Here is a 21,257-nt window from a genome sequence, read left to right as displayed (position 1 = left end):
GTAAGCAGCCACTACCTTTAAATATTCGACAACACCCTGGGGGCTGAAGAGAGGCTGAAGGAAAATACTTAGTATTGAAAATGATCCTGGACAATGGTAAAGTGTGGCTATTTCCCGTGTGCAAGATGTGTCGCTATATGGAAATAGGTGTCCTATAGAGTGAGGGTCAAAAACCAAACTCTTGCCTCTAGAAAAGGGTTTATAGCAGCCAGAGTCACCATCCAGAACTTTTGAGACTTTACAAATATGTTCAGTTGTCTTAGATCTAAGATTGGTCTCCACCCTCTGTCTTCCTTTGGCATAAGAAAATACTTTGAATAAAACTCTTTCCCCCGGTGAGGGAATGGGACTGGTTCTACTGCTCCTAAACAAAGAAGAGAGTGTAAGGGTATGTCTACACTACAGGATTAATTCGAATTTATATAATTCGAATTTAGGAAACCGATTTTATAAATTCGAATGTATTCGGCCACACTAGGCACCATTAATTCGGTGGTGTGCGTCCAAGCTACCATAGTAGCATCGATTTCCAGAGCGTTGCATTGTGGGTAGCTTTTACATAGCTATCCCATAGTTCCCGCAGTCTCCACCCCCCTTGGAATTCTGGGTTGAGACCCCAGTGCATGATGGGGCAAAAAACATTGTCGCAGGTAGTTCTGGGTACAGCCTCCCCCTCCCTCCCTGAAAGCAACGGCAGACAACCATTTCGCGCCTTTTTTCCTGAGTGAACTCTGCAGACTCCATTCTGCATCAAGCATGGATCCCGTTGTGCTCCAGAACGCAGTCTTGAACATTATAAACACCTCGCGCTTTCTCGTGGAGTTTATGCTTACACAGGACCAGAAAAAAGAGGCGAGGAGGAGGAGGAGGCGGCGATTGCAGCGCAGCGACCAGCGTGATGAGGACATGGACACGGACACAGAATTCTCTGAGACCGCGGGCCCCGGTGCTTTGGAGATTATGATGTTAATGGGCCAGGTTATAGGCTTTGAACGCCGATTCTGGGCCCGGGAAACAAGCACAGACTGGTGGGACCGCATAGTGTTGCAGGTGTGGGACGATTCCCAGTGGCTGAGAAACTTTCGCATGCGTAAGGGCACTTTCATGGAACTTTGTGACTTGCTTTCCCCTGCCCTGAAGCGCCAGAATACCAAGATGAGAGCAGCCCTCACAGTTGAGAAGCGAGTGGCGATAGCCCTGTGGAAGCTTGCAACGCCAGACAGCTACCGGTCAGTCGGGAATCAATTTGGAGTGGGCAAATCTACTGTGGGGGCTGCTGTGATGCAAGTAGCCAAAGCAATCACGGAGGTGCTGCTACGAAAGGTAGTGACTCTGGGAAATGTGCAGGTCATAGTGGATGGCTTTGCTGCAATGGGATTCCCTAACTGTGGTGGGGCAATAGATGGAACCCATATTCCTATCTTGGCACCGGAGCACCAGGGTACCCAGTACATAAACCGCAAGGGGTACTTCTCAATGGTGCTGCAAGCACTTGTGGATCACAAGGGACGTTTCACCAACATCCATGTGGGCTGGCCGGGAAGGGTTCATGACGCTCGCGTCTTCAGGAACACCAATCTGTTTAAACGGCTGCAGCAAGGGACTTACTTTCCGGACCAGAAAATAACCGTGGGGGATGTTGAAATGCCAATTGTTATTCTTGGGGACCCAGCCTACCCCTTAATGCCATGGCTCATGAAGCCATACACAGGCAGCCTGGACAGGAGTCAGGAGTTGTTCAACTACAGGCTGAGCAAGTGCAGAATGGTGGTAGAATGTGCATTTGGCCGTTTAAAAGGTCGCTGGCGATCCTTATTGACTCGCTCAGACCTCAGCCAAACCAATATCCCCATTGTTATTACTGCTTGCTGTGTGCTTCACAATCTCTGTGAGAGCAAGGGGGAGACCTTTATGGCAGGGTGGGAGGCTGAGGCAAATCGCCTGGCTGCTGATTACTCGCAGCCAGACACCAGGGCGATTAGAAGAGCACACGATGAAGCGCTGCGCATTAGGGAAGCTTTGAAAACCAGTTTCATGACTGGCCAGGCTACAGTGTGAAATTTATGTTTGTTTATCCTTCCTGAAAACCCGCCCCCTTTATTGACTCATTCTCTGTAAGGAACCCACCCTCCCCCTTCCCCCAGCTTGCTTTCAAAGGAAATAAAGTCACCATTGTTTAAAAATCATTTATTCTTTATGAATTGATTATAAAAAGAGGGAGAGAACCTGAGTGGGGTTTGGGAGGAGGATCAGCGGGAAGGAAAAGCCCAGTAAAAAAAGGTTAAGAAAATGGCAGCCTTTTGCTTGGGCTGTCCACTGGGGTGGAATGGGAGGGTGTACGGAGCCTCCCCCCCCGTGTTCTTACACATCTGGGCGGGGAGGCTATGGAAAATGGTGAGGAGGTAGGGGGGTTATACAGGGGCTGTAGCGGCACAGAACCTGAGTGGGGTTTGGGAGGAGGATCAGCGGGAAGGAAAAGCCCAGTAAAAAAAGGTTAAAAAAATGGCAGCCTTTTGCTTGGGCTGTCCACTGGGGTGGAATGGGAGGGTGTACGGAGCCTCCCCCCCCGTGTTCTTACACGTCTGGGTGTGGAGGCTATGGAACATGGTGAGGAGGTAGGGGGGTTATACAGGGGCTGTAGCGGCACTCGGTTCTCCAGCAGCCGTTCCTGAAGCTCCACCAGACGCCGGAGCATGTCTGTTTGCTCACGCAGCAGCCCCAGCGTTGCTTCCCGACTCCTCTGATCTTCCTGCCGCCACCTCTCATCTCGAGCGTCTCTCCTCTCCTCACGTTGGTCCCTTCTGTCCTCACGTTGGTCCCTCATGTCCTCACGTTGGTCCCTCATGTCCTCACGTTGGTCCCTCCTGTCCTCACGGTCACTGGCTTCTTTCCTATACTTGCAAACCGTCTCCTTCCACTCATTCAGATGAGCTCTTTCATTCCTGGTGGATTGCATGATTTCGGAAAACATCTCTTCTCTCGTTTTTTTTTTACGACGCCTTATCTGGGATAGCCTTCGGGAAGGAGGAGGGAGGCTTGAAACATTTGCACCTGCTGGAGGGAGTGAAAAAAGGAGAGAATTTTTTTAAAAGATACATTTTTCAGAACAATGCTTATACTCTTTCACGGTGTATACTATTCACATTACATAGCACATGTGATTTCTGTGCAAGGTCGCATTTTGCCTCTTAATATTGAGTGCCTGTGGCTTTGCTGCTAGAGATCACAGACGCAGGTCGGGGCAACAGAATTCACCTTGCATGCTGCCATGGTAAGCCACTGTCTTTAGGCTTCTGCGCCCTGCTTTCCCACATACCAAGCAAAGCCCGTTGTGCTGCAGTTTTCCTGTTAGCTTGTTTTCTGCTGCTGAAGGTTAACACCCCCCCCCCCCATCCAATTCTCTGGGATGAGTGCTTTATCCCTCCCCCCACCGCCTGGCTGGTATCAGGGAAGATCCCTGCAGGAACCAAACTAACACCCCCCCCCCACCCGCCATGAATTCTCTGGGATGAGTGCTTTATCCCTCCCCCCACCGCCTGGCTGGTATCAGGGAAGATCCCAGCAGGAACCAAACTAACACCCCCCCCCCACCCGCCATGAATTCTCTGGGATGAGTGCTTTATCCCTCCCCCCACCGCGTGGCTGGTATCAGGGAAGATCCCTGCAGGAACCAAACTAACACCCCCCCCCCCACCCGCCATGAATTCTCTGGGATGAGTGCTTTATCCCTCCCCCCACCGCGTGGCTGGTATCAGGGAACATCCCTGCAGGAACCAAACTAACACCCCCCCCCCCCCACCCGCCATGAATTCTCTGGGATGAGTGCTTTCTCCCTCCCCCCACCGCGTGGCTGGTATCAGGGAAGATCCCTGCAGGAACCAAACTAACACCCCCCCCCCACCCGCCATGAATTCTCTGGGATGAGTGCTTTATCCCTCCCCCCACCGCCTGGCTGGTATCAGGGAAGATCCCTGCTAGCAAAACGCGAAAAGCTCTGGGCCAATCCTCCCCCCCCCCTTGCACTTGGCTAAATGCAGGGAAGGATTTCTTTTCAGCCACAGGCAAACAGCCCAGTAGGAACGGCCACCTCAGTCCCCTTAATTAAATTCCCTTATTTCAACCAGGTTACCCTAAGCGATATCACTCTCCTGAGGATTACACAGCAAGATAAAGAACGGATGTTGCTTGAATGCCAGCAAACACCGGGACCATACGCTGCCAGGCTCTGTCAGGCAATGATACCAGATTACTTGCTACTAGCATGGCGTGGTCAAGTGTCCTACCATGGAGGACGGAATAAGGCTGCACTGCCCAGAAACCTTGTGGCAAGGCTTTTGGAGTACCTCCAGGAGAGCTTCATGGAGATGTCCCTGGAGGATTTCCGCTCCATCCCCAGACATGTTAACAGACTTTTCCAGTAGCTGTACTGGCTGCGAATGCATCCCAAGTGCTCAGGGCAAATTAATCATTAAAAATGCTTGCTTTTAAACCATGTTTTATATTTTAAAAGGTAAACTCACCTGAGGTCCCTTCCATGGGGTCATGGTCTTGGGTGCTGGCTTGGGAGGCTTGGGAGGGTACTTCAGTCAGGGTGAGAAACAGTTCCTGGCTGTTGGGGAGAACGGAGAGCTGGGTGCTCTCTGCCAGCTCGTCCTCCTCCTCCTCCTCTTCCCCTTCCGCGGAATCATCAGGTGTCCCTGATGAGATTATCCCCAGCTCGGAATCCACAGTCAGAGGTGGGGTAGTGGTGGCGGCCCCCCCTAGAAATGCATTTAGCTCAGCGTAGAAGCGGCATGTCCGCGGCTCTGACCCGGAGCGACCGTTTGCCTCCTTTGCTTTTTGATAGGCTTGTCTGAGCTCCTTGACTTTCACGCGGCACTGATCTGTGTCCCTATTGTGGCCTCTCTCCATCATGCCCTTGGAAATTTTTTCATAAGTTTTGGCATTTCGTCTTTTCGAACGCAGTTCAGCTAGCACTGAATCCTCTCCCCATATAGAGATCAAATCCAGTACCTCCTGTACGGTCCATGCTGGTGCTCTTTTTCGATTATCAGCCTGCATGGTTACCTGTGCTGATGAGCTCTCTGTGGTCACCTGTGCTCTCCACGCTGTGCAAACAGGAAATGAAATTCAAATGTTCCCGGGGCTTTTCCTGTCCACCTGGCCAGTGCATGCGAGTTCAGATTGCTGGCCAGAGCGGTCACAATGGTGCACTGTGGGATAGCTCCTGGAGGCCAATAACATCGAATTGCGGCCACACTAACGCTAATTCGAATTGACAAATTCGATTTTGGCGCTACTCCGCTCGTCGGGGTGGAGTACAGAAATCGAATTAAAGGGCCCTTTAATTCGAATTAAATGGCTTCGTTGTGTGGACGGTTCCAGAGTTAATTCGAATTAAAGCCACTAAATCCGAATTAAAGGTGTAGTGTAGACCAGGCCTAATTCTTGACTTATAGTATAGTTTCATGAGCAGCATCCCTGAAGAGGGATGGGGAAGAGGGTATGTAAAGTGAATAGAGTAGCCCAATATTATAACCTCCATGAGCCACATGTCTGTTATAATATGCTTCCTGGTTCATTGGAAATGGGAAAGGCACTGTCCAAAAGTGCAAAGTGTTGTAGCTTGCAAACTAGAGGTGAGGGAGGAATCAAGCCCTCGACTAACTCATCAAAATTGCTGTTTTGATGGTAAAGTGGTACTAGCTGAAGGAGGGTGGGAAGCTCTTTTCCTCTGGAATCTCTGTCTTTTTCTAGCGGATTTGGCAGTTCTGTGAAAACCAGAGATCTGAGCCAAGCACGATCTCTGGGCAGTTTGAGACCTGCTAATTCTCCTCTTGTTTGTAGAAGTATAACCTCAGTGTGGCCCTCCTAAGGGAGTCTCCTAAGCAATAGATACACTTAGACTGGGATAGGCAGCATTTGAAACCTGGTGAGCCAGGTATGCCTAGCCAAGCCAAGCCAAGCCAAGCCAAATTCCCCAGAAAAAAATGGAGGAGAAAAAAGGGGGAGAGGAAAAACTGAAACCTCCCACAACTATCTAATTAATTCTATACTAACAACAACTAACACTAACTAGAAACACTAACCTAACTAATACAACTGAAAAACATGCTGAGGCACATCCAAGGCAGACAGGCTGAAGCAATAGAGAAGGAACTGAGGTTGGTTTGCCCACAAAGCTTTATATACCCTCAGAGCACTGCATGAGGTTATATAGAGCACACACCCAAGCCAAACGGACAGTGCTAATGAAAAATCTGCAATCACGAGCTTGAGAGGTTTTCCCCTGAAGTGGAGCACCCATAGGGACACTACTCAAAGAAGAAATTCCAGTTATTGTCCTAATGCAGCTTGACACAAATCATGAGCAAAAAGTTAATTATCTAGTAAACCATTTATCATTAATCATTTTAATATACTAAAATGTACAATTAATAAGAAGCTGAAAATATGAAGGGACATAATTGCTTAGATAAATGTATATAGTCATAGTATAACCTCCTTGGTAGCAAAAGGATGTACCAAATCTAGTGTAAAGGCTCTATTTAGTTGTAAAACAACATGTTTTAATGGGTATATCAACCAATCAAAATGCACCTTTCTTTAAAAAATAACTGAAGTCCAAATGGAAAAGTTGATTACAATTGATTATTTACATCAAGGCTTTCCATTTGGTGTTAAATCAATCAACCTGCTGCATCAATCCCTGTGCTCTTTTGGATTCTGGAGGTGCAGAGGAATATTTGTATTTCCTTGGTACCTGTGCATATGGGCTGGCCACGATCTGGACAACTGATTTACATGTCTTTTGCCCTGAGAAAAACCTGGAATCTTAAAATTTCTGGTCTGGATTTATGAATTGTTCAGGGCATCATAAAGCCTCAATTCAACAGAGCGCTTAAGCATTTGCTTAACTTTAAGAAAGTGAATACTTCCATTTACTGTAATGGGACTACTCATGTGCTTAAAGTTAAGCATCTACTTAATTTCTTTGCTGGATTGGGTCCTATGTTAGTTCAACTAGGAGTAGTAGAAAGAAATTAAATGTAGCCAATCAAAATGTAGGATGAACATCAGGAAATATTTTCTAATAGTAAGATCTATTAGACTATGGAATAGTCTCCCAAGTATGTGGAGGAAAAAACATCACTTTGGTTATTTAAAACTGGACAGGAGAAGGCACCAGAAAATATGCTGCGTGGAGTAATCTTTCATTGACAGATGGATTAGATGATCAAATAGGTCAATTCACTCTCTAAATGATATATTTGTGGTTTATTATGAAATGACAAGGAAATATTCTGTGTAGAACTCCATTCAAACCAATGAGGTTGTTTGCATGTAACCAAGCAGAATTTGGTATATATAATTACAATGTGGATTCTTAAAAACTCTTCTTGGACCAATAATCTGTTAGGATCCTGATTGAGCTAGAGCAGTCTATTAGGTTAATGTCTAATTTGGGGATCTTTAAAAGAAACACTAATTCAATAGCACATAATGGCTTAACATGTAATAGCCTATTTGGGGATTTCTTAGTTACCAGATTATTAACTCCATGCAATGTAAATTTCATAAATCCACTGGGTGTAAATTGAGTTACAGAAACAACCATAGGGCCTGATTTTTAACCTGGCCTCTTTGCCCCTGAAATTATTTGTGAGATCAATTCTCATTTAGGCATCAATCTGATTATCCTCTCAAATCACATGGTTAGCCATTGATATGACGTAAACTGCTCTAGTAAATAACTGCAGTAATAAAACTACAACAACAATTAGTTGTTCCTACAAGTTGCAGGCTAAACATTTTTGAAATCCACCCCATAGTGTGCTATATGGACATACTAAAATTTTTATTTAATTCCTTTTATTGCAGTAGCACTTCCGTTTAAAAAAATATCAACCCAGGTACTATAATATTTATTTTTCCAAAATACAAAAAGCAATTAGTCTACATTAAGGAATAATTGCATATATAATTTATTTAAAAATCATTAAGCCATTTCTGAGGAACAGGGGCAGAAAAAGAATCGGAAACCACCATTTTGTAAACATTTCCTTCCAGGGAGGACTCATCATGCCAAGATTTAGCCCAAAGTGTGTTTTTATGGTTGAGCTATTAAGTTCTTAATATAGGGGCTTACAGTGGAAACACATAGCTTGATGGTATAAATGCTGCTTCTAAGCTACAGCACTGTGTCTCACATGCTGGATTTTGAGGAGGAAGGGAGAATATTGTTTATTCTTTAATATTTTTTGTGGCTGGGAGGTGGATATTCTCAAGAATGAGCTTCCCTTCATATGGCTCTGACTAGAGGTATGTCAGGGCCTTCATTTTCTCATTGACGTAGAGTAAGCCAATGAGAAAATGGTTTTATTTGGTTTTATTTTCTCCATAGTCTTGGCTCTAACATGTGTCAATATCACGTATTTCATTTATAATGTATTTTGAAATTGTTTTAATTTTTAGATGCCTTTGTATGGTACTCAGTTTTATTTTCAAAAGTTAAGTGGGTTTACTTTTTGAGAAAGGTTTCATGGAAAATTCTGAACATAAAATCTCCATCTCCTTATAAAAGGTTACACCGCGATCAATTATACCATGTTAGAAAAAGGCAAAAGCTCAATTTCATTCCTGGTCTAACACCAGTGAAAGCATTGCATTTACAGCAGAGATGAATTTGGCCCAGGCACTGCAACTGTTACTGTGGTGCACTCAGTGTCTGCTTGTTGATACTGGCAAGGGGGCAAGGAGGATACATTTCTCTGGAACAGATTAGTCAATGAAGCAGGCATCAGGTAACTATGACAAAGATGTCAACTGGTTCAAAAGCTTTGTCTTTTTTCCAGTACCGTGTTCATGTTTAACTTCTTTTGTCTAGCTTACATTATATACTTCTGGAATTTTAAAATACATTTTTTCTTCCATTCTGTACTGTGAAAGCTCAGTTTTTTTATTCTGCTGTTTCCCTCTTTTCCCCAATTTGCCATTGCTTGATGTTTCCTGTTGACACGATTTTTTTTCAAACTCAGAATGTGGCTTTCTAGCAGACACAGAGGCCCCAGAGTGAATACCCCTACAGAGCCAATTCTATCTTGGACCTTGCACAACACTATTAACTGGCTCATGCTCTAAGAAAGGTGGCTATAGTGGGATTGCATGAGTCTGAACATAGAACTGGTTGAGGAATCCTTGCCAATACATTTGCACAAAACTAAACTGCTGTTAATTTCTACTCAGAAGTAAAAATACAACATTTTAAATCACAAACTTGCAAGGAGTTTTCTCTGAACTTTGTTCAGTTGTTTCACATTGCATTCATCTGTACATTTAAGATTATGGTTGATGGCCACTTTAAAGTAAACATAGTTCATTGCCCTCAGAAACATTTTTGTTCAGTCCACAAATATTCCCTGGAAAAAGGGTTTATCTGCTGAACTGTTGGATTTTTTTCCCCAGCATATAATTTTTGTTATCAGTTTGTTTTGATTCTGTTCCCCCTCTCCCTCTTTCCCCCCCCCCACACACACTCAGTGCTTATAAAAGTAGGGAGAGAAGTCTCCTTGGAACAAGATAGAATCATAAAAAGACTTCAAGAATCTCATCACAAGCTAAACAGTACAAATTGCACATTCTTTACGGAAGTATTAGCTTTTAGTGTGTGCCTGGATCCAACTATAATAGATTATCCCAAAGTGGGAAAGAATGAACAGTAAAAAAAATTAGCAGAACTAGGAACTCAGATAGTTTAGTGGAGCAATATGATCTCTGCACTTTCAGGGTACTGAATTCTAAGGCAACTGGAAGCAGTATGTAAAATTATATCAAAGTAAGCAAGCAAGCAACTGTAGGCCTGGAAGCAGGGGCAAAGATAGAAAAAAATGTTAATAGAAAGAAAAAGTAAATAAATGTATTCCAAATAAATGAATGAAATCATAGAAAATGAACTGCTTGTTATTCATGGATGAAATCCTGTGTTTATGACAGAAAAGCCTGCAACAATAAAAGATATACAAGGGGAAACAAGGCACAAAGTAACTTCTAAACTGTAATTCATGGCCCATGTCCTGCGGTGCCTTAGAGCAAATTTGCACTCTGACAGTGGTGTAAAACTGCCCTAAAGACAGTGTAACTGACCACTAAAGGATTCCCCCTGATTCCCAGCTTCCAAAATGCCCCATTGGGACAACTGTCAGATGCTGCTACTCTAATTTATGTCTGGGACTAGCTGGCATCTGGACAGACCCAGGACTGGGGGAGCACAAAGGTGGATTCACGCAGCTCTTCTTGAACTGCCCTGTGCACTTCTTCTTCGCTCCTGCTCAGGAACTGGCCTAACATCTTTCCTTAACCCAATGCCCCATGGGGTCAACAGGTCATTTAGTACAAATCTAATAACAATAGCATATTACTATATACACTGGTAAACTATGAAAAGTTGTGAATGAGTAAGCTATTCGTACATACTTTGGCTGCCCTGGCTTTGTGTCGTCAACTACCCCAAAAGTGTCTACTAATGGCTGGCCATTATTAGATATGGCTAATTAATTTTACATTTTTGTAAAAAATAAAAATTAAAGTCTTGCTAAATGTATCCTTCCACTATAAAAATTAGTTCCTAGGAAAAGGATAAAATAGGAAGAACATAGTCACCTTTATTGTTTGCAATTATTTTTAACTTTCTCCGTTTATTCAATTCCATAGACTATTTGGACTCTTAGGTGCTTAATTTGTCCCCCACAAATGCAGCTGTCCTTTCAGGAGCAATTTATGACCCAACAGCTACTTTTGTCTCACTTTCTTTTATAAAAAAATCCCCCAGCAATTTGGACTCCCAGTTTCTCCTTTAGAATGTGAGTTAAAAGCAGATGAAAAGGCCACAAGCTGCTGCCAAAATGGCATCTTGGTAATTTGTGGGGCAGGGTAGTTTAAACTGCCATTTTTCACCTTCATCGCTTCTCTCCCTCAGGATCCATTCTAGTGTATTACATTCTATTATATCTATGTTCTTATACTGTGCTCACCACTGTAATATTGGAACAACTTCCAGTTGTCCATCAAGCACATGACGACACATCTCTCATATCTTGTTTGTTTTCTCATCCTCTTCCTAGAGGGAGAAGCAGGTGGAGTGGAGAGTCCTGTTTTAGTAGTGTGTGTGTGTGTATGTTTAATATAAATACTTGCTGCTATGTGTTAGAGAAGGCAAGGTCAAAGAAATGTGCCTTGCACTTGGAGCAGAAAGGGGTGTGGTTTGTGATGGTCCTAAATTCTTGGTGGAGATGACTGCATCGCTTCACTACCATCCCACAAGGTACCTTATTTTTGTCCCTACCAATAAATCTTCTCCGTCAATCACTGAACATAGTGAAATAGGGATTTTTATTTGTGTTTACGTGATGATATCCCAGCCAATCAGAATGCAGTTTTGGACAATCAGGCCAACATTTTCAAAAGTGACTAGTGATTTTGGGGTGCCCAACTTGAAACAACTTTACGAGGTCTGATTTTCAGAGGGCAGCTGCTCAAAAATTCCTGAAAATCAGGCTCTTTTAAGGTTGGGCACCTCAAAATGGAGGTACTCAAAATTATTAGTTACTTCTGAAATATATGTCTAGCCATAACCTAATAGAATTCCCAACAAATCTGAGCAGAACTACTAGTAGAGGTTTTGTCACAGCTCCTGTTCAATGTGATTTTCTCACTGTAAGCTCAGAGCAATGAAGCTCGGTAAATAACATGTTAGACTAACATAGAAGATAACAAAAGGAAATAGTTAAGGTACCATAATAATTTTAGCCACTCTTTTTTTTCAGGTCACTATAATCTACCCAAAGATAACTAATTGTTCAAAGTAAACATTCTACTCCAACCACAAAAGGAATCCATTACACAAACATATAATTCACAGTCATTTTTAGTGGGTTGTAAACAGTTTGGAATGAGCATAAAATGGGACAAAAATCAAAGTGAGCATTTAGAAATGAAAAAGTGTTTGCTACAAAAGGTCAGTCCCTTTGCTTGGCAAACTATGTAGAAAAGCCTGGGAAAATGTTGAACACACAAGCAGTAAGGGAATTTTAAAGCCAACAACCTCCCTGTTTCTTTAAACAGACATCGGAACCTATAACTGGATCCTGTCAAACAAATGACAGCAAAAAACATAACAGCTGCTAAGAAGCAAAGTTGAGAGATAAAGTTTTCTGAGCTAAGAACCTTCTCAGAAGTAGACTAAAGGTCTTTCTTAAATCTTTAGGCAAGGTTATGGATCCCAGGGTGGCTTTTCGGCACTGAGTCAAATATGCAATTTTATGTATCATTCCTGTCACAGCATATTGTGCTCCAAAAAAAGAGAGAAAAAACAATGTCTGCAATGTTCACTTCATAATAAAACCTATACCTGTAATCGTCAACTGTGGAGTTGATGGTATCATTTTAAAGTCATTTAAATTGATTTGGGCAGAGTAAGTTGGATTTGGAAATGTAGGGGAAGAATGAATTGTCAAAACCATGTTTCAATAGATGGATGCCAAGATAAATGAAATCAAATTTCTCTGGAAAACTAGCCCATTCCTTCACAAACCTAAAATATACTGTTTGCACAACAACATGTTTAGGGTAGTAAAGTATTCGATCTGTTAGTTTATTGTGACACAGAGAAATTATCATCCCTGGAAAATATTTTAATATCAGATCACTTCCACGTGATAAAGTTTTGCTATGAAAAGGTACTGGTTGGCATTTTGTTTAGGTACTACAGAGTGATGTTTCTAATTTTTTAAAATGAGTTTTACTTAAAAACAGCCAGTGGAACTTTAAAGGGTCCACAAATAACAAAATAAACAAACGATTCAAGAAATGACTGGAAATAATACCTGGCATAGAGACATAAAAACTTGAGATGAGAGCCCCACCCTTGGCAAGACTGCACAGTCTGTGAATTACTGTATAAGCTGAGGGTTAGATTGTCACAAGCTTCCCTCACTCCAATGCTTGGCCCTGCTCAGATTGTGTTTCCAGCTACTCACCCAATATTCCCTGCTGGGAACAAGCAGAAATGGGTAGGGAGCTCTGGCCTCATCCTAGTTAATCTGTAACTAAGTAAACTGCTCCATGAAGAGAAGCAAAGGAATTTAGTTAGATGTCTTCAAGTCACCAGGGCCTGATGAAATATATCCTAAAATACTCAAGGAGCTGGCTTAGGAGATATCTGAGCGATTATCTTCGAAAAGTCATGGAAGAGGGAGAGATTCCAGAGGACTGGAAAAGCGCATATATAGTGCCAATCTATAAAAAGGGAAATAAGGAGAACCTGGGGAATTATAGACCAGTCAGCTTAACTTCAGTATTTGGAAAGATAATGGAGCAAATAATTAAGCAATCAATTTGCAAACACCTAGAAGATAATAAAGTGATAAGTAACAGTCATCATGGATTTGTCAGGAACAAATTGTGTCAAACCAACCTAATAGCTTTCTTTGACAGGGTAACATGCCTTGTGGATGGGGGGAGCAGTAGATGTGGTATATCTTGACTTTAGTAAGGCTTTTGATACCCGTCTTGCATGACCTTCTCATAAACAAACTAGGGAAATACAACCTTGTTGGAGCTACTATAAGGTTGTTGCATTACTGGTTGGACAACTGTTCCCAGAGAGTAGTTATCAGTGGTCACAGTCATGATGGAAGAGTATATTTAGTGGAGTCCCGCAGGGATCACTACTGGGTCCAGTTCTGTTCAATATCTTCATAAATGATTTAGATAATCGCAAAGAGAGTATAATTATAAAGTTTATGGTTGATACAAATTTAGGAGGGGTTGCTAGTGCTTTGGAGGATAGGATTAAAATTCAAAATGATCTGAACAAATTAGAGAAATGGTCTGAAGTAAATAGGATGAAATTCAATAAGAACAAATGCAAAGTACTCCACTTAGGAAGGAACAATCAGTTGAACACATACAAAATGGGAAATAACTGCCCAGGAAGGAGTACTGCGGAAAGGGATCTGGGGGTCATAATGGATCACAAGCTAAATGTGAGTCAACTGTGTAACACTGATGAAAAAAAGCAAACGTTCTCAGGAGTGTTGTAAGCAAGGGACAAGAAGTAATTATTTCTCTCTTCTCTGCGCTGATTAGGCCTCAATGGGAGTATTGTGTCCAGTTCTGGGTGCAATATTTCAGGAAAGATGTGGACAAATTGGAGAAAGTCCAGAGAAGAGCAACAAAAATGATTAAAGGTCTAGAAAAAATGACCTATGAGGGAAGACTGAAAAAAATGGGTTTGTTTAGTCTGGAGAAGAGAAGACTGAGATATCAGTTTTCAAGTACATAAAAGGTTGCTACAAGGAGGAGGTAGAAAAATTGTTCTCCTTAACCCCTGAGGATAGAACAAGAAGCAATGGGCTAAACTGCAGCAAGCGTGTTTTAGGTTGGACATTAGGAAAAACTTATAATATATGGAGATATACCTATCTCATAGAACTGGAAGGGACCTTGAAAGGTCATTGAGTCCAGTCCAGTCCCCTGCCTTCACTAGCAGGACCAAGTACTGTCCCTGAAAGTTGTTTTTTTGCCCCAGAGCCCTAAACGGCCCCCTCAAAGATTGAACTCACAACTGTGGGTTTAGCAGACCAATGCTCAAACCACTGAGCTATCCCTCCCCCCAGCTTCCTAGCTGGTGGGGTAGGTAAGCACTGGAATAATTTGCCTAGGGAGGTTGTGGAATCTCCATCGTTGGCAATTTTTAAGAGCAGGTTAGACAAACATCTGTCAGGGATGGTCTAGATAATACTTGTCTTGCCGTGAGTGCAGGGGACTGGAGTAGATGACTTCTCGAGGTCCCTTCCAATCCTATGATTTTATGATTCTATGATTCTTCCCACTCAGAGAGAAAGTGGGAGCAAGAGAAGAATTGTGACTCCGTCACTCACAATTTTTCCCTCAGTGTACCCATCAGGTATACACCAACCTTACTCGAGGCAGAATGTTCAGTTACCATCTAGCCTTAAGGAAATAATAGAAGCTTTCTGTGTAGGGACTACTATACTGGACACCAAGAGTCCACTCTTTCCCCCAGTTAGCAAAGGTCCTATTGACTGAAAAGGATCAGGGTTGGGCTCCTCATAATTTTAGGGCCAGCATTTCACCAAATATTGAAGAAGGAACAAGTAAAATGGATAGGAAAAATATAATGAGCATGCTCCTGAAAACTTTAAGTCAATGGACCACTCATGTAGGGTTTGCAGAACTGGGCCTAATATTTTATTTTAATATTTATGATAAACTATCTTGACAACCCTGAAATATGGCTCATGAAGAGAGACACTCTGCACCCAGTTCCATTTCCACAGTTAGAAATAGTAAATGAGAGATTACAAAGTTGGAGTTCACTACTTATAAACAAATGCTTGTGAACTAGTTAGAGCTGCATTATGGTCTGAGAAGAGAAGTTTACTGGACACAAAGAACTCCTGTCCTTTCCGTATATATTAAATGACTGGCTAAGAGGCAAACAACATCCAACTGAGTCAGCGGACCAGTCTCTGATCTCAGTTACACTCTGATTCCAGAGTAACTCCATTGATTTAATGGAGGTATTCTGGATACCCTTAGTGTAACTAAGATAAAAAACTGGCCAATAGCAAGTTACCTACCCTATGGTGTCAGTGTATTGGAAAATCCTCTTGTGGTTTGACAGTATAATGTGAAACCATAAAGATAATGAAACATACTAGATGGTATGTTTTACTTAGCTCACTATTAGGCTTTCTTTCCAATGTGTGGCCACAATATGCTAAAATTGAAAAACGTAAACAATGTTTTATTGGGCACAGTATATGACATATAAGCACCTTCATAACATGATGGTTAAGATCACCTTGTAAACAGCACAGTTGTCCAGCAAAGCATGAATGTCTTGTTCTTTCTGTTTCAAATAGGCAACATATAGGGCTAGACTCATAAGATCTGTTTTTTGGATTTTTTTTTAAATGAAGTATATAAGCAACATTTCTTGATACAGTACAGTATATAGATTATATATTTTCTAAAAAGAAAAAGTAACTACAAGGGGAAAAAATATTTTCCAAAACAGCGAATGTGCCAGCTGTTCTGAGTATTTAGGCCATCTTACTAAGACTATGAAAGTAAACATAAAGTTTTCATTAAATGTGCCTTTCCCATAATTGGTACATAAGTATTTCCCATGACTCTGCAGTTGAGTGTCTTGGCTGGAGGCATATCTGGCCATTAGGAGGAGGGCTTTAGATCTGTTGAGTCTCAGCCATGCCGGGAGACTTGGCACCTCCACATACTGCTTCCTAATACCAACCCCAGTATAAAATGTCATCAGAAGCTTGCATAAACATTGGACTTAGCTTCACATAAATTACTGCTGTTCTGAGATAGTTTATGCCAGAACTTAGTAAAAACAACACTTAGAGTAAATAGAATATGAGTAAATCCAAGGATCTTAATCCAAGAAAATGATAATAGAAAAATGTATATCAAGTACAAACTCGTAAATACAGCACAATGAAATTTTATCTCATACCACTGAGATTAGTTTTTATTTACATACTGTACTAACTAAAATGATATACTAGCTTAAAGTTACAGCAATTATGAAAAAAGCACATGAACCAAAGAACAATAATGCAATGCTTTAAAGGATCAATTGCTCTATAGAAACAGTGACACACATTTTCCTATTAATCCTTATGAATTAATTTGATATCCATACAGATATCTTACATACTTTGGATTTTTCTGTTATAATTTAGCATTAACAATGGACACTAGGATAGCGAGAACCTGAAACACACAAATGATTTACACCAGCTTTCTTTTTTCTTTTTAACTTTTAGCTCTTTTTATTTTGTTTGCACAAGAGTGGGGTCTCATTTTGGGGACCGTTTACATGCATACACACACACACTGTTGCAATAAATGGGATACAGGACCAGGTGTCTGGTATAATAAGATACAGGACAGACACCTGTAGGCATATGTAAAATACATCTATTTTAATTATTATTTATTCGTCAAGAGCCAGTATCATGGTATAAATCTTTGGGTAGGATTCTGTCTCCAGCTGCAGCCCCCTTTATGTCACTATGTGGTTGTAAAGGGGCTGTAAAGGGGCTGCTGTGGTTCTAGGGAAAATCCTCAAGTGCAGAAATATGGAGCCAGTGTAAGCAGCCCTATGTCACTCTTCAATCAAGGTTTAGAGGTAAGGGAGGGATGGTCAGTGTTGGAGGGTTCATGGCTGGAGTGCTCTGCACTCTGGCTATTTTAGGCTGAAGAACAGCCCATAGGCAGCCTAGGTAAGGATGCCATAAGTTATAGATGCCCTGGGAGGCTTATATTGGGGGCTGTACTACCCCTCCCCTCCGCCCCCTACCCCCGTAGCCTGGATTTTGGGAGGTACAAAGGTGTGTAAAGGCACCTTTGGCCTCCCTCCTCCTGGGTTACTCCCAGGCTACTCAAAACATCTGCAAACACTAGGTGCACCTTTCGATGAACCTGAGTTGAGATTGGAACACGAAACTAGGCAAGGTTTGGGGTTTTCATAATGCTAATTTTGAAAAATAAAATTGATTCTCTCTCTAATCTCCATTTTCCCCTTTTGCAATCTGCTTCTCTTTTTCTCTCCTCCTCCCCCTGTAAAACTTTCTCACTCCTCCCTTCTATATTTCTCTCCCTGTCCCATCCCCTGTCGGATGGCTGTGCTCCTTTCTTCCAAAAACCACTGCTACTATCTCCCCCTGCACAATACCTCCGCTCTGTTATTCTGGCACTTCCTGTCTACCTACCCCTCTGGGAATAACAGTATTTCCAGTGCAGTCCTTTCTACATAATTAAGTCATGAATTTCTAGGAGTTTGAATCTCTAGGCCAATTTCATTGCACCCTTCACATAAACCCAGCTAACAATCATTAAATTAAAATTGCTTTCTCCTACTCTAAAACTGTCTAAAGATCTTTTTTTTTCCGTTGGTTCTCTTTTTTATTCAGATTCTAGACAACAACAGCACTGGGCTGTCCCATCTTTATTTTGAAAACTATCTTTTGCAAGATATACTTTTCCCATGACCCCTGGAACAAGTTGTAAACTTGTAAGAAATGGTGATTAAGCCTCACATTTTTACACAATACATTTTTAGGATTCTGTATCTACTTCCAATGAAAATGACCTTCAATGACAGAAGAAGAAAGATCAAATGTCGTAATTATATTTTATTTTGCTGTCATTATTTATAATGAAAGAAAAACTCTTAAAATACAAATGAAAGTGCATCATAACCTTGGGACAGCACTATAGCTTTGAATAACATCAATAAAAACAGGAACCCAAATGCAGAAGAGGAAAAAAATGTAAGAGAGACTCTAAAACTACTTACAAGTTAGACTGGCATTTGTTTTGGTTAGGTAACATTGGGGACTTACCAAAAAATGTAATGGCATAACAACCACAAGGGATCTTAGTATGAATGTTATGAGAGTTCTAGCACTGTAATTATTGACATTTTATGAATGTTTTAGCGTTGGCTTGCACACAAAAAGTTTGCAACTGAATCAAGAATATGTCAAACAGACAATATAGAGACAATAATTAGCATTAATTTGTTTTATTAATATCTCTATTGTAAAAAAAGAAAAAGAAAAAAGAATCTGTAATAGTTGAGTGAATCACTAAAGTATAATTTGAACTGCATGGCTTCTCTGGCAAGACAAGTGGCGTTCTTAAGTTAGAGCATCAGTTGTAAATATGGCTGCAGGAATGAAAAATAGTGTTGAATATTAAGTTACCCACCTCTTTTTTCAACAGCTTCTATACAACGTTTTACAAATAGGGGGACTGTGGAATTTTCGTGCTCACACACTAACTGCAAATGGGAGCCAAAAACTTGATCTAAACAGAGTAAAGAAGATAAATATATTAAAACATGATAAACAATAACTAATAAATAAATGATTATAATAATGGTCTCTTCGCTTCTTCAAAGGCTTGTGCATTAACCAACTACTCCTGTTTGGTTGTTAGACAGATAAAAGAAGTACCAAAGCCTTCCTGACTCCTGCCAGTTTTTATTTTATGCCCCAGTGGGGATACAATTGCTCTTATAAACATAATTTGCTGAAAATTACAGAGAAGACTCAAGTCACAAAATTGTGATTTGTATTTTGAACCGTCTAATGTTAAGGTGTGGGATTTTGGTTCAGTGCAGCATTATGATAAGAGCCATTTCTGAAATCCAGATCTCTGTCTGGTTCAAATTTGAAACATCCAAAAGTAAATCATGATGTCCCTGATCCTGAAAGCTCACACATGAGTAGACCCCTCTACCCACATGGAGCCCCATTGCTCATAATGGAGCTCCATGTTGGTGCATGGGTTCGAGTGACATACTAGCTTGTAGAATCAATGCCTAATCCCATCTCTACTGTAATTACTGGTCATAAAATTATCCGGCCTTTTAAAAAGTCCAACAACAGTATTTGATTGCATCATTTCCTGCAGCAGTGAATTCCACAAGTTGGGTATATAAGTGGTTGCTCCGAAAAACTTTTCAGTTGCCTGAGATAATCAAATACTTCAGTATTTACAGTGCACCCTAACTATGTCCTATGTGAAGTTCAGGAAAGTTTAAGAACTACAATAGTGACGTTAAGTAATTCTAACAGCAACATCTGAAAGCTTTTAAGGGCAACAACTTTACACTAAACAAAGTTATATTTTCTTCTTACATTTGCCTTTTTTATTTGTTGTCCTTGTAAAGAAACTATTTTGATAATTTTTCTTGTCTAGTGTATCTGGGGGATGTAGGAATACACTGTTAGTAGTTATGGCTTTGACTCCCAGTGTCAATTGCACCTCTGTTCCTCTTAGTATTCTTTTTTGTGTGGAAGGCAGTTGGCGAAAACCCATTTTCTGTACTTTTGTATTTAAAAAAGATGTACTTTTGATGAGAATAGCAAATAGGCTTCAGTGACTGGACTTGTAAATCATGTTGTTTACATACTGAATTAGAGTTTAACTAGGTAATGCTGCTTTTTAGTTTTTATGCTTTTAAACTTTTGACCGACTTAGGATGTTCATCTCGAAACACAGCATAACCAGGTTAAATATCTCAGATTACAAATTAGCTTTATCCACCTCATCTCCACTCTATATTTTTTGACAAAGTATGAAAAGAGCACTCAGTAATGGGAATTTTGTCATCTAGAATCAAAATGAATCAAACAGATGAGGAAAATCACTCAATAAGAGCAGTTTAATGTTCAAACAATCTGACTGCATTATCATTATTTACCCAAAGAGACAGTCTCCGCATACCTTTTCAACAGTGTATTACACTTTGAAAATTAGTACAAAGGGCTTTGATAAAACTTCTGTACTTGAGATGATTTTAGTACAATTTGAAATTTAAGAGCGCACATATAACACACCATATTAACTCTCAGAACACCAAGGATGAGTATAGTCATCCTTAACTTTCTGTACAGCAGTACTAAAGACAAACAAACTCATCTATGGTACCTCAGCTCCTTCCACTCCCACAGAACAGGAGCATTGTCTCGCTCCCCCAAAACTATATCCACACTCACCCAAAATTCAGTTGCACCCCTCCCATAAAAAAGTCCACAACTTGTCCTGCCCTTCTTCAAAGCAGGCCAAAAGCTTCATGTTTGTCATTTGTTTTCAGGGGTGCTGGAACAATTTTTATAGTGGGGGTGCTGAGAGCCATTGAATGAAGCTGTGAACCCTGTATATCATGGAAACCACTTCAAGTCAGGAGGTGCAGTAGCACCCCAGTGCCCCTAGTTCCAACACATATGTTTGCCTTACAGGGTCACCAGCTCTTGCCTCCTTGCTGTTCAACTCTCACCCTTGCAATATAATTGTCTTTTCTCTGCTTATGGTCATCGGCCCGAGGAACAAGTTGGGAAAGGGGAGCAGGGAAGCAAAGAAAGACATGCTGGGAGTACAGGCCTGGGCGGGAAAATGGTCCCCAGCACTGAAGAGTCAGAACCAAAACTTGTTTCTGCCAAGAATTCCACTCTGCCATGTCTTCAAATAGCCAGAAAGCCTCCCTTCTCCCTGGGTCAGTGGTTTTCAATATCCCTGGCAAATAGACAGGTCCTGGTGATGTACACATGTTATTATGTATGTATTTTTTAACTATTAATTTCAAATTTTTCAAATAGGAGTACTTAAATTAAAAAAAAATCCCAGACCTTCTCATG

General features: G+C 41.3%; 1 protein-coding gene across 1 annotated transcript in view; it reads right to left on the bottom strand.

Annotated features, from left to right (window-relative positions):
* ARHGAP15 (Rho GTPase activating protein 15) overlaps window positions 1–21,257 on the bottom strand; it is a 464,546-nt gene that overhangs the window by 160,581 nt on the left and 282,708 nt on the right. The window contains exon 10 of the mRNA XM_065413739.1: window positions 18,823–18,921. Within this exon, the coding sequence (XP_065269811.1) occupies window positions 18,823–18,921 (99 nt within the window). The remainder of the gene's footprint in view (window positions 1–18,822; window positions 18,922–21,257) is intronic.

This window comes from Emys orbicularis, chromosome 11, assembly GCF_028017835.1.
Source record: "Emys orbicularis isolate rEmyOrb1 chromosome 11, rEmyOrb1.hap1, whole genome shotgun sequence".
In the NCBI taxonomy this organism is placed as follows: domain Eukaryota; kingdom Metazoa; phylum Chordata; order Testudines; family Emydidae; genus Emys; species Emys orbicularis.
This window is presented reverse-complemented; position numbering and strand designations above follow the sequence as displayed.